The following is a 12595-nucleotide window of genomic DNA, read 5'->3' as shown; positions in this document are numbered from 1 at the left end:
TGAATGGACTTGTCTCTAGCAATACTTCGTACTGTTGCTTTTGACTGACGGCGCTGTGACAGATGTGGAGGCCACATGTAAGGCTGTGGTGGAAGCCTCAAAGCTGCCCATGTCCGTGATCATTGTGGGTGTGGGTGGTGCTGACTTTGAGGTCATGGAGCAGCTGGATGCTGATGGTGGCCCACTTCGTACACGCTCTGGAGAAGCAGCTGCCCGAGACATAGTGCAGTTTGTGCCTTATCGACGATTTCAGAATGTGAGTGGGGAAGGGTGGGAATGGGGTTGAGGGCCAATGGATAAAGCCTTTTTAATCGGTGTGTGGGAAACTTAGAGGCCCTCACTGATCTCGCCTTTCTTCTGGCAGGCTCCACGGGAGACACTTGCACAGACTGTACTTGCAGAAGTGCCCACTCAGATGATTTCCTACTTCAAAGCCCAAGGCTGGGCCCCGTTAAAAGCCCCTGCAACCCCAGCCAAAGGCCCCGCACAGGCCCCGCAGGCATAGGTTCCCTTGGAAGAGTAGGCTCCAATCAGTCCTCAGGCTTCAGCCTGCTCCATCCTCTGGGCATGGACCAACCGTGCTGCATATTCTTTCCACTTCATACTTGATCTTTTTATATGTGCTTCTGCTGTTGCTGCTCTTTAACACGCCTGCCTGCCTGGCGCTCTCTCATTCAGAAAAGACAGACTAGTAAAGACATCACCCCCTTTTCTCAAAATTATAGACTGCGACATTGGGCTTGTTGAGTAAAAGATCCCTTTGGTCTGATAACCCCATTCAAGCAAACTGAGTCTATTCACTCCAGTCACAAAATTTAAAAAGACAAAGTTTCACGTAAAGTAAGCATGTGGCCGTCTTTCCCTCTGGGGCAAGCTGAGCTGGACCGTGAACAAGATGGAAGGTGCTGCCTTAAAAGAGGTAGCAAATGGGAGAGAATGATGTTTAGAGCAGAGTGAAGGCTGTTAGACTTCCTGTGCTGGCTTTGTCCCTCTGTTTCTTGGGAACATTTGTGCAGCTCATACTGGCCTGCAGTTTACCATCCTGCCGCGACCTCATAAATGCTAGAATTACAGGTATGTGCTACCATGCCTGGATTATAGTCCTGATTTTTTTATTTGCTTTTTTAATACACAATCTCATGTAGCCCAGGAAGCCCTATATTGTGTTACCTACTTGAATTCCTGCTCTTCCTACTCCAACTTCCCAAGTGCTAGGATTATAAGCATGCCTCAACTGTAGTTGACCTTTAACAGCTCAACAATTTAATAGCTTTTTTATATTTAGATTTAACATGCATATTCATTTTGGGAAAACTTTATAGGACACATCCTAACCACTTTGCCTAGACTGCCTTTAAACTCTTTGGACTCAAGGTCCTGGAGTAGCTGGAACTACAGTTAACTTAGTGCCTGGTTTAGAAAAACTGGTTTTGTTTGCAGGGTGGGGGAAAGGGAGCTCCTAAATACAGAGTTAAAATTTCACACAACCTGCTCATCTCAGTCGTGGTGGGGTTGAGGGCAGGCACAGTGTGAACCCCAGCTCCCAGGAGGCAGAGAGGAATTTTAAAATTCGCTTTCTAATTTAATGAAACATTGTTTCAGATATCAGTATTCTATGTAAGCATGCTGTTTGAATCTGATTTGCATCTCTTTGGATGCCTTATCCACCAGACTGCCTCCTCGACTTTTCATATCTATTCTTTTGTAAGAATGAACCAGAGTTTAGTAATTGCCTTCCTTACAGAGATTCGTTTTCTGTGTTTACATACATTTTTGAGGAATTGGTTTTTCAGTGTGGAAATGAGAGCTCGCAGGTGCTATTTAGAATGTTAGCAGCTGTTAAAGGTTGCCTTCTGTAGAGGGGTCTGGTCTGACTCATCCCATCTGATAACCTGTGCTCACTTTCCTCCCCCAGATCTCATCTCTAGTTTTCATCTCTGTATTACTTCATACACATTTCCTTGTTTCTCAGTAACCTGTTCATAAGCTGTATGTTAGAGCTTTTATTCTGTTCTTGACATGTTGAAAATATTTTCCCCTCAGCTGTTACTGTTTCATATTTTTATACTTGATATGCAAATTTATTTTTTATATATGCTAACCTTTTAAAAATGTATCCATATATCAGTAATAATAATAATATATTCACCTCAGTGGCTGCCTTTTTGTTTTTTGTTTGGTGATGGGGATTGTGTCTAGGGCTCTACCATGTAGCTTATCTTTGAATGTATTTAGGGGCATCTTCTACCACATAGGGAGAAGATAGCCTGTGGACTCCCTCCCCAAAGCCCGGACAGTAAACAACAACCACTTTGGCCCCGCCTGTTGAGCGAAACCTGGTTCTGGTTACATTCAGAAGCTCCACCCCCACAGAGTAACAAGGAAGTCACTGACTGATTAGACTGTTACACTGACGTATTTTGGGGGAAGGGTTTTTGCCCCAGGTATTTTATCTGTTGGGGGAACAAAGGGGATGAATTAAATTCAAGATGACTGAGTGACCAGAACTTGTGTTGTCTAATATTTATCTTCCCACGTGGGTAAGGTACAGTATGGCTAGCCTATCTCTTCTTATCTCTTTCAATCTCTTCCTATCTATTTCTTACTATTACCAGAAGAACCCTTAGCCAGAGCTACAAAAGCATAAAGAGAACTTTGCAAGTTGCTCACTGGGTATAGGGTTTGTTGTATAAGCCTAACAACCTGAATTCTCCTCATAGGAGCCATGTAAAGGCAGGAGGGGAGAATTAACTCCAGAGAGTTGTCCTCTGATCGCCACTCTAGCAATGGTATGCACAGTCATAGATGCATTTAAAGTATGAACAGAAGCCAAGCAAGGTTCATGTCTGCAGTCCTGGCACTCAAGTGGCTGAGACAGGAATACTACCTTCAGCTTTACTAACCTGGACTACATAGGGAATTCTAGGCCAGTCTTAGAAGGGGTGTAAAAAAAAATGTATGGAAAGTCTTAAAGTTTGTTTCCTGTGGCTAAACTGCCCTTTGTGTGTGTGTACTGAGAACTGAAATCAGGACTGTGGACTTTTTGTTTACTTGTATTTTCTGGCATTGGTGTTTTGCTTGCATGCATGTCTGTGTGAGGGTGTCAGATCCCTTGGAACTGGAGTTACAGTGTGAGCTGCCATGTAGGGGCTGGGAATTGTATCCTGGTCCTCTGAAAGAGTAGCGTGTGCTCTTAACCACTAAGTCATCTCTCCAGCTATAGGACCATGGACCCTTACACACTAGGCAAATTTGTGCACTGCCAGCACATCACTGGGCTACCCTGCCAGCATTAGTTCTTTTTTTATTTTATTTTTTTTTTCCTTCTCTATTTTTGGAGACAGGGTTTTACTCTGTAGAACAGGGTGGCAGAATCTACCTGCCTCTGCCTCCCAAGTGCTGTGATTAATGGTGTGTCCTGCCTTTGGTTCTATTTCTTTTATCTGTTTTTGGAGACTCTCCTGGCTTCAACCTTGCAGAAATCCTACCTCTGCTTTCGATGCCAGAAGTTCAGGCATCTGGGTATCGCCATGCCAGACTTTAGTTCTGTTTAATCTTAGTTTAAACATCAGTTCCCACATTTATTTTGTATGTATGCCACATTTATTTTGTATGTGTGCCACTGTATACATGGAGGTCAGAAGACGATCTGTGGGAGTTCGCTATCTGTTGTATTGAACCAGACAGAGATTGAACTCAGGCCATTAAGACTTGGCAGCAAGCCCCTTTAGCCCACTTGAGTCATCTTAATGACCCTTTAATTTTTTTTTTATCACATTTAAATTATTTTGTGTAAGAGCCACAGTGCGTGGAAGTCAGAGGACAACTTTAATGGAGTTGGTTCTCTTCTTCCACCACGTGGGTCGAAGGGATTAAATTCTGGTTGTCAGGCTTAGTGGCCTGTCAGTGCTGAGACAGGACGTCTCACCAGCCCAAGATTTTTATGTGTTTAGATATTTTCCTTTTTTTTTTTTTAATGTACCACATGGATGCCTAGTGCCTGAGAGGTGAGAGGGGGCATCAGATTCCCTAGAACTAGAGACCCAGGTGGTTGTGAGCCACCATGTTAGTGCTGTGAAGTAAACTCAGGTCCTCTGGAAGAGCAGCCAGTGCTCTTAACCACTGAGCCACCTGCTCTTGCTCAGTCCCTCCTTTCTACCCTTAGGAACTCTGTACTTAGAAAGAACTGAGGGCATTTCCAGGAACTGGGGTTAAGAAGTGAACACAAGTATGCCTTCAGCTGCCTGGCAGTTCTCCAGCTGAAGGAGAAGACCTCTTGAGGAAGACCCATTCTGGTGGTATTTTAGACTGGTACTTGACTGAAGCAAGTTTCCTTCTCTGTGTTGAGGATCAATTTGTGTTGTTTACACTGTAGGGTGCCCACAGCACCTTCTCTTGCATATGGTAGACCCTATAAACAATTGCCCTATATGACTCTGGACTTCCCCGGGCAGAGGGGATGGGTTGAGGGGAATCTCCTGTCACACTGCTATACCACAGGCCGCAGGGGCATTCCCCAAAAGATGCACTCCCAACACCGATGCACTTTCTTTAGCACAAATCTCGAGTCTACTCCAACCATCAGCATTTTTAATGGGGTCCCCCTGTGACCTCTGTGGCATTATCATCTGTCCATTCTGAGGTCCGCACACCATGGGCACGGACTCGATATAAGCATGTGAAGCGTGGATGGCCCCAGTTGCTTAGAATCTGAATCTTCACCTTGGGGAAGGCAGATGGAGGGTCATTCTGGGGAGACAAATGGATCACGCCAGTAACTGCTCTGTCAAGATTGTCCTTCCCATCCTGCCCTGTCACCCCCAGAGATAAACATACCTGGAGGTGGAAAGTCTGGATTTCAGATTTCTGCACATCAAAGATGAATTTTCCCAAGAACACTTCAGTCTTGTCATCGGCTTGGAGGCCCTGGTAGATGAAGTGTGTGTGAGAACAATGAGACACAGGGAGAGTAGAGAAAGCAGTAACCTCCCATGCTCTGGCTTAGGTTCTCATGGCAGGGTGTGTAGTTTGGAACATAGGCTTAAAGAAACCAGTAATAGCCAGCATGTCCTAGAATCAGCAATGCTAATTCAAGATTGTTAAGTTTAAGTCAACCTGCATAGAGTGAGCCTATCTTAGGCACACAAACCAGGCACTAGAAAGTTGTTAGCAGGGCCAGAAAGACTGCTCTTACAGAGGACCCTGGTTGGGTTCCCAGCACCCCCATGGTGGCTCATAACTGTTCTTAACTCCAGTTCCCAGAGTAGCACCCGACTTCCTGGGGCACTGAGCATGCATGCAGTGTACATACAGGCAAAAACACTCTTACATTTTTTAAAAAAAAAAAAAAATAGAAGTTTCTTTTTTTTTTAAGTAGTGTGACTGAGCTTGTAATCGCTCGTTGTACTTCATAGGTCTTGTAGATACAATAAAATAATATGTATAGAGTTTGGCAAGCCATACCTAATATCTGCATATGGTTATGTTCATTTATAAACCTAGAGCAGCCTGTGAGGCAGAGGGAAGTATGTCCAGTTTATACATAAGCAAACACCACTGCCTAGTGTTCCCTAGTCAACTCCCCAACCTCCAGGCCTCAGCCCTACTCACAAAGACTGCAAAGTCCCGAGGTGCACTGCTGGCGCCTCCGGTGTGTGCCACTGCGGGTGGAGGATGCTGCAGGGTGATGTCACTTAAATGCACATGACCTGGCAGTCGGATCACCACCTGGCCTTGGTCACCTTCAAAAGCCCAGCAGTTTCCAGGGAATACATCTGGCTGCAGGGGTTTTGGCAGACCATCAGAACGTAAGACAAACCCAGAAGCCCAGTCCTAGGACTGCAACTCAGCCCAGAACTCTGCCTTCTGCCCCAGTTCTTGCCTAGCCAGATGAGACAATGCTGTGTCCCCCAGCGTTTTACCATTCTCTTCACTTTAACTCTAGGATCTGCCTGGCTCGAGCCCCACCACACTGCATCAGTCTGCTTCTAGTGGGGTGCCTCCTGAAGCCAAAATGACCTCGGCTCCACTCCTCCCTGCACCAGGCTGACTCCTGTTCTTACCCCAGCTCTTGCCCCTTGGCACTGTCCCCAAGCACTCTGGCTCCAGGCCCACCTCCAATATGACAGAGGGTGGGCGGGCATAGCTCCAGAAGCTCCAGCGGTTCCAGAAGTAAGCAGTGTTCCTGTCCTCGTAGTCATTGGATGTCTTCTCCAGGTCGATGGAGGCTCCTGGAACAGGCACAAGTCACTTTCAGGGGCTCTGACAAGGACTTCTCATCAGTACGGTAGAATGGCTGTCTATGACTGGTCTCTCCCACACATCAGTGTCTTACCCACAGAGCTCAATGCATAGTCCGGTTTGCGTACGAAGTCCTCATTCAGCTTCTGGAATACGAACTTCGCCACACTCTAAAAAGGCAAAGGGGGTAGACCAGGAGGATTGTGAGCTAGTTTACAGGTAGACCGTCTTCTCAGTAACTCCACACTCTGATGTAGGAACTTAAAGGCCTTGAGAAAGATTCCCCACAGTGGGACCCAGGATGAGGGAGCTCCAAAGCAGCCTTCCAAGTGAACACAGCTAGCTAGATCTCTGAGCCTCCCAACTGGGCATGGGACTTGCCTCACTGTGGGCTGCACGAATACTGGACACTTCCTTGCGGAGTTTATTTAGTTCTATCTGGAGCTGCTGCAGTTGCTGGTGCTGGGAGTGCACACGGTGGTGGTATTGGCTGGAGATGAGAGGTAGGTACTATGGGTTAGCACATGTGTAGGTACCATGTGCATTCCTCTCAGAAAGCACCCAGAGAGGCATTGTCAGCGTTGCCCAGTCCCAGTCCCACTCCAGGTGCCCTGTCACCTTAGAGTCAGCATCTCCTTAGGTTCCTGTGGAGGAAGTGACTAGTAAGTACCCTTCTCCCGAGTCAGCACTTCCCTACCATTCTTGGATGGCCCATGGGGATCATGCTCAGTGCTTCCTACACTGCCTCCTCCCAGCAGTCCAGGGATGCCCCCCACATACACACAACCTCTACGCCCCCTGGGGACATAGGTCTCCCCAACTCACATTCTCCAAAGGTGGGATCAGGTACAGGAGCCCCCACCAGAGTGCTAGAGAAAGAAAAAGGGGAAAGGTGTCCTCGGATGTAAGAGGACAAGGAAGAAAGCAAGGAGTTGGAGTGAAAGCTAGGGCTGCAGGAGCATGTGGGAGAGAGACCAAGTCGGGGGTCACTAGAATGGGATGTAGTCCACCGAGGCCAGGGGAGCTGGACTTGACTGCAAAGCTGCAGAGCTGGGGCCCCAGGGAATCGATGCTCCTCACCTGCCAGAAAGATGCTCATGAGTGACAAGGCTGTGAACAGGAAGCGGATGGAGCAGATTTCCCTAAAGAAGCAAGGTGGAAACTGATGCCTAGAGGCCCTAATCCACTCAAGCCCCGACTTCAGGATTCTAGATCCTTCCAGTTTCTGGGAACACTAACCCAACCAGATCTGGATCCCTCTAGCTTTGGTGGGGCCCAGCCTGGCTGCCCTCCCCTGAGCCCTGCCACTCCCTCTGACCTGTACACACAGACTAGCCCGTCCACTGCCAGGGATAATAACACACTTAGTACCTTAAAGAGGAGGCCTAGGGAAGGAAACAGGAGAAGCAGCTCAGAGGGTGATCCAGGAAGGTGAGGTAGTGCAGGTTCAGAAGGGCTCAAGGGAAACCGGGTTGGGGACTGGAGCTCAGAAGTTAAAGGTAGGTTGGGGAAAGGAGCTGAGGCTGGACACCAGGACACGGGCTCTGGGGACGGGGAGGGGGTCGGAGGTCTTTGAGCATAGGTCAAAGGGGATCTGGGTTGGATTCTCGGATCCAGACTCGAGCAGAACTGGGGTTCCGAGTGCTGAGGTGAGGGGGAAAAGGGGGGGGGCTTGCCAGGCTCGTACTCAGGAAGCTCTTGGACACCCGTGGGGGAGGCATCTCCTGCCTCAGATCCAGGATCGGGAGAAGGCTGAGTTGTTCCTCCAAGACTACAGAAGATCCAGATGGTTCTGTGAGAGCCCAGGACTCCATTGAGGTTTTGTGCACCGCAGGCCCGCTCTTGCCCTCGGGGCTCGGGTGCAGGCTCCTGACCCTCATGCCAAACAGCTGGGCAGCCCCTCAAACAGGCCCTGGGTCCTGCCGCACCCCCATGGCACACTCCCCGCGCACCCCCAGACCCGGAGCTGTAGTGTCTCAGTCGGTAGAAACCACCCCAGTCTGAGTCCGGGCCGGGGTGGACCGGGGTCCAGGCTGCCACTCACGTGGGCCCTGAGACACCTCCTCAGCCACGCCCAAGCACAGGATTTCCTCCACCCCCTCCCGGGACCCGCCAAGGCACTGAGCTCGCCCCTGAGGGACACACGGGTTGAGCACGACCCCCTCAGGCGCCTGGTCGGTTCTGCACCCAGCCCCGCCCCGCGAGCCCGCCCCGCCCTCTCGCCCCCGGGTTCGACCCCGCCCGTACCCGAAGCCCCGCCCCTCACAGTTGCGGCGCACAAAACGGTCTGCCCGTTGTGGCTCCGAGGCGCCCGTGTGTTTCCTCGGAGCACTCCAGGGCTTAAGGCGGGCTCACCACAGCTGGAGCCCCGGGACATTCTGCCCTCGGACTCCCCGAGCTCCGGCCCAGGGGACCCCTGGCCATTGCTGTCCTCAGAAGTCGCGCTGTGGGAACTGTTGCTGTTCTCGCTGAAGAAGTTGGCGGTGAGATTGTGAGAGGATGCGGTCGAGCTTGGACGGTGGCTCCGCCGCATCTTGACCCGGGCTACCCCTCTGGGAAGCCAAAGTCGCTGCAACCAAAGCCCTCGGCCCTCCTTTAGCTGCGGGGTAAGGACTCTGTGTGAGCGCTGGGCGGCGCGCCTGGAGACTCAGCCTTCGTGTCTGCGACCCTCCTGCTGCTGTGCTCTGGCCACTGTCACAGAGGAGCCAGGTCACAGAGCGCCTGTGACGTCATTGGGAGACAAGAAGCCCACGCCTCTTTGCTGACTTTTTTTTTTTTTTTTTCCGAGACAGGGTTTCTCTATGTAACCCTGGCTGTCCTGGACTGGCTTTCTCTCTCTCTCTCTCTGTGTGTGTGTGTGTGTGTGTGTGTGTGTGTGTGTGTGTGTGTGTGTGTGTCCAGGAGTTGATAGTTGATGTCTGCTGCTCTCCACCTTAGCTTAAGATAGAGTCTCTCTGAACATAGGGCTCACTGTTGTTCTTTTCAACTAGGCCCCAGCGACGTAATTAAAAGGTGCTGCGACCTTTTAATACAGTTCCTCATGTTGGGTGACCTCCAATCAAAAAATTACTTTCATGGTTATTTCATAACTATTTTTGTTGGGCTGGAGAGATGGCTCAGCGGCTAAGTGCACTGACTGGTCTTCTAGAGGTCCTGAGTTCAATTCCCAGCAGCCACTAAGTGGCTCACAATCGTCTGTAATGGGATCCGATGCCCTCTTCTGGAGTGTCTGAAGAGAGCAACTGTGTACTTAATACATAAAATAAATAAGTCTTTTTAAAAACTGTAATTTTGTTACTGTAATGAATCGTAAATAGTTTTGGAGATAGAAGTTGGCCAAAGGGGGGTCACAAGCCACAGTTTGAGAACCATTAGACTAGGGCCTGGAAGACTCCATGGTCCCACTTGTCTCTGCTCCCACAGAGCTCTAGTTACAGGCATGCACTACAGCACCCTTTGTTTATGTGGATTTGGGGGTTTACAACCAGGTCCTTGTGCTTAGGCAGCAAGCGTGAGATTTATCCACTGGGCCATCTCAACCCGTTCACTTTGTTTTCTGAGTCACCGTCTCTTACAGGTTTGGCTAGAGAGCTAACCAACGAGTCCTAGGGATTCTGCTGTCTCTACCTCTTCAGAGTTGGGATTACAGTCCCCCGAGCTCTGGCCTGTAGCTTTTTACCTACAGGACTGGGGAATCTGCACTGGATCCTCAGGCTTCCACACAGACATTTTATTGTGACATTGCCCCAATCTTCTATGTAGTTTAGACAGATTTTGCTATGATTCTCTTGTTTGCCTGGTACTGGAAATGTTGCCCAGGATGGTCCCAAATCAGGACCATATTTCTGATTCAATCTCCCAAGTGCTGAGACTACAGGCATTTCATTATGTCTATCATGACCAGCTACAATGTCCACTGGGTTCTGTTCACTTCTGTATCCTGCAGTACCTAGAGAGGTCTAGCCTATGGTAAGTGCCCAGGTATTTAAGGGAAGCAGTAAATATAGTAAATATTAGAAAGGAACAGAGCATCATTCAACACACTAAAACATTTATTATGGTTTAATTGTCCCTGCTATTCACTTTGAAAACAGAGTCTCACTATGGAACCAAAGCTGGTCTGGAGCGCAGGAGCTCAGCACCAGCCTGCTTCCACCTCCCAAGCTCCGAGGTAAAGGCATGTACCACAACTCCCAGCTGAGTGATTCTCTCTTCACCATGATGGACCTTGGAATCAAGCTTGAAGCCTTCAAGCTTGGCAGCAAGTGCCTTCACCTGCTGGGCCATCTTGCCATCCTAGAACGTACATTTCGTATAACTATATGCTTGTACCTAATTAATGTCCACGCCAGGAACAGCAGCAATGTAGTGCAGCCTGCAAGATTTACACAGGGAGTCTATCTGGTCCAGAGGAAAAAGGACTTATTTCTCTGAGATGATGTTGCGCAACACATTAGAATTTAGGAATCCTGACCCAGCATGGTGGTAGCACACTTCTTTAATCCTAACACTATTGAGGCCGAAATAGGAGGATCTCTGATTTCTGAGTTCAAGGCCAGTCTAGTTTCCATAAAGAGCTCCAGGACAGATAGAGCTATATAAACCACACAATGACAAAAACAGAATTCCAAAATCCTGCACCCACCCGGTATTTTTCTTGTCTCATCACATCTTACTTAGAATGCTCACCAGCTTGTGGAAGTGGCAGTTCTTAGAGGCTGGGATATAAAGATCGTCTTTTCTGCTCAGCAGTGTCCCAGCCCAGAGGAGGTTCTTGTATTGTACCAGGCTCTAGAGAGGTGACATTACTGTTTCATTAGAAACAGAGCCCAGAGGAAAGTAAAGCCGAAAGGCCAAGAATTCTGATCTAAGCCTGTCAGTCCCCATCTGACCCTGCCCAGTGTGCTGTTTGAAAATTCCACTGGATTGCAGTTTCTCCACAGAGGACAGTGAAGCCTCCTCAGCATTTCAGCTCCTTGACACCTAACCTGATCTAACCTGAAAAGAGAACAACCTGAGCAGGAGAGATGGCTCAGTGGTTCAGAGCACTGTCCTGAGGACCGAGTTCAATTCCCAGCATCCACATGGCAGCTCACAACTCTCTGTTACAGTTCCTGAGGATCTGATACCCTCTCACAGACATGCAGGCAGAACATCAATGTAAAAAGAAATAAGTCTTAAAAAAAAAAAACAACCTTGGCCCTCCTTAATCAACAATACAAAGGAAGGTTTTCCATGCCTGGCACTAGAGATTTTGGTAGTCTTTGGCTCTTGAAAGGAGCATTTTCAACCATGTTTCTCTCTCTCTCTCTCTCTCTCTCTCTCTCTCTCTCTCTCTCTTTCTCTCTCTTTCTCTCTCTTACACGCACACACACACACAGAGAGACACATGATATATTCACAATATATAGTACACTTTTTTTTTTTTTTGGTTTTTCGAGACAGGGTTTCTCCTTGTAGCTCTGGCTATCCTGGAACTCACTCTGTAGACCAGGCTGGCCTCAAACTCAGAAACCCGCCTGCCTCTGCCTCCCAAGTGCTGGGATTAAAGGTGTGCACCACCACCACCCGGCATGTACACTTCTTTTTGAAGGGGGTGGATTCAAGACAAGACTTTCTGTGTAGCTCTGGCTGGCCTGGAACCTGCTATGTAGACCAGGCTGGCCTTGAACTCAGACAGATCCACCTGCCTCTGCTTCTCAAATGCAGTGTTATCAACATATGTGTTATTATAATGTGTTAATATAATGCTGTGTTATTAATATATGTTATTAATTAAGCTTGTAAAATGTTTTTCCCTACGATTTTTTCATACTTCATTAGTGTAATTTCTCTCTTTCCTCCTTCTGTATTACCCTCATCCCCCAGTTCGAACCCCCTCCTGTTTCTCTCCTTTTCCACTTTAGAGCACCCATGTCCTATTATCTCTCTCTAGAGCTCCCCCCTTTCTATCTTCCTGATTCTGTGGGATTTCAGGTTACACACTAAATATAGACACATCTGTTACTTTTTTCTTACTGTGATAAGACACCAAGGTCAAGAATACTTACAGAAAATTAATTGATTTGGTCTTAAAGTACCAGAAAGATAAGAGACATCGTGGCAATGAGGCACGGCTGACAGCAAGCAGCAAGCATGGCAGCTTCAGCGGTGCATGGAAAGCTCTTACCTTGAACAGCAAACACAAAAAGTAGAACAAACTGGAAATAGCTCTAGCCTTCAGACCCTCAAAGCTCACCTTCAGTGACATTCTTCTTCCAACAAGGCCACACACACTTCCTAAGGCTCCCCAAACAGTGCTACCAACTGGGTACCAATTGATTAAACCTTGGGAATGAGGACATTTCTCATTCAA

The 12595-nt window shown here is 48.3% G+C and overlaps 2 protein-coding genes across 8 annotated transcripts in view; one reads left to right on the top strand and one right to left on the bottom strand.

The window, feature by feature from the left end:
* The window catches only part of Cpne1 (copine 1), a 41569-nt gene extending 39627 nt beyond the window's left edge, over window positions 1-1942 (top strand). For 4 of the 5 annotated variants that reach the window (XM_031372472.1, XM_031372469.1, XM_031372468.1 and 1 more), the window contains 2 exons: window positions 20-256; window positions 365-1617. In XM_031372472.1, the coding sequence (XP_031228332.1) occupies window positions 20-256; window positions 365-505 (378 nt within the window). In that variant the 3' untranslated portion in view covers window positions 506-1617. Of the gene's footprint in view, window positions 1-19; window positions 257-364 lie in introns of all 5 variants that reach the window. The other variant, XM_031372470.1, reaches the window with a different exon arrangement.
* Window positions 1943-4563: 2621 nt separating this feature from the next.
* Window positions 4564-8952, bottom strand: Spag4 (sperm associated antigen 4). Of its 3 annotated transcripts, none has more exons than XM_031372464.1 (12): window positions 8488-8952; window positions 7928-8032; window positions 7559-7625; window positions 7321-7382; window positions 7066-7109; window positions 6859-6884; window positions 6622-6730; window positions 6335-6410; window positions 6115-6230; window positions 5611-5778; window positions 4837-4926; window positions 4564-4749 (listed from the first exon to the last, which is right to left on the bottom strand). In XM_031372464.1, exons 1-12 carry the CDS (start codon window positions 8771-8773, stop codon window positions 4591-4593), a joined length of 1308 nt encoding a protein of 435 aa, XP_031228324.1. In that variant the 5' UTR covers window positions 8774-8952; the 3' UTR covers window positions 4564-4590. The 3 variants fall into 3 exon arrangements, with proteins under 3 accessions (XP_031228324.1, XP_031228325.1, XP_031228326.1); XM_031372465.1 differs by having other exon boundaries at window positions 8596-8952; XM_031372466.1 differs by having other exon boundaries at window positions 7928-8011; window positions 8596-8952.
* Window positions 8953-12595: the final 3643 nt, after the last annotated feature.

This window comes from Mastomys coucha, unplaced genomic scaffold (assembly GCF_008632895.1).
Source record: "Mastomys coucha isolate ucsf_1 unplaced genomic scaffold, UCSF_Mcou_1 pScaffold15, whole genome shotgun sequence".
NCBI lineage: Eukaryota > Metazoa > Chordata > Mammalia > Rodentia > Muridae > Mastomys > Mastomys coucha.
Note: the sequence above shows the minus strand (reverse complement) of the source record. Positions and strands in the feature narration are given on the sequence as shown.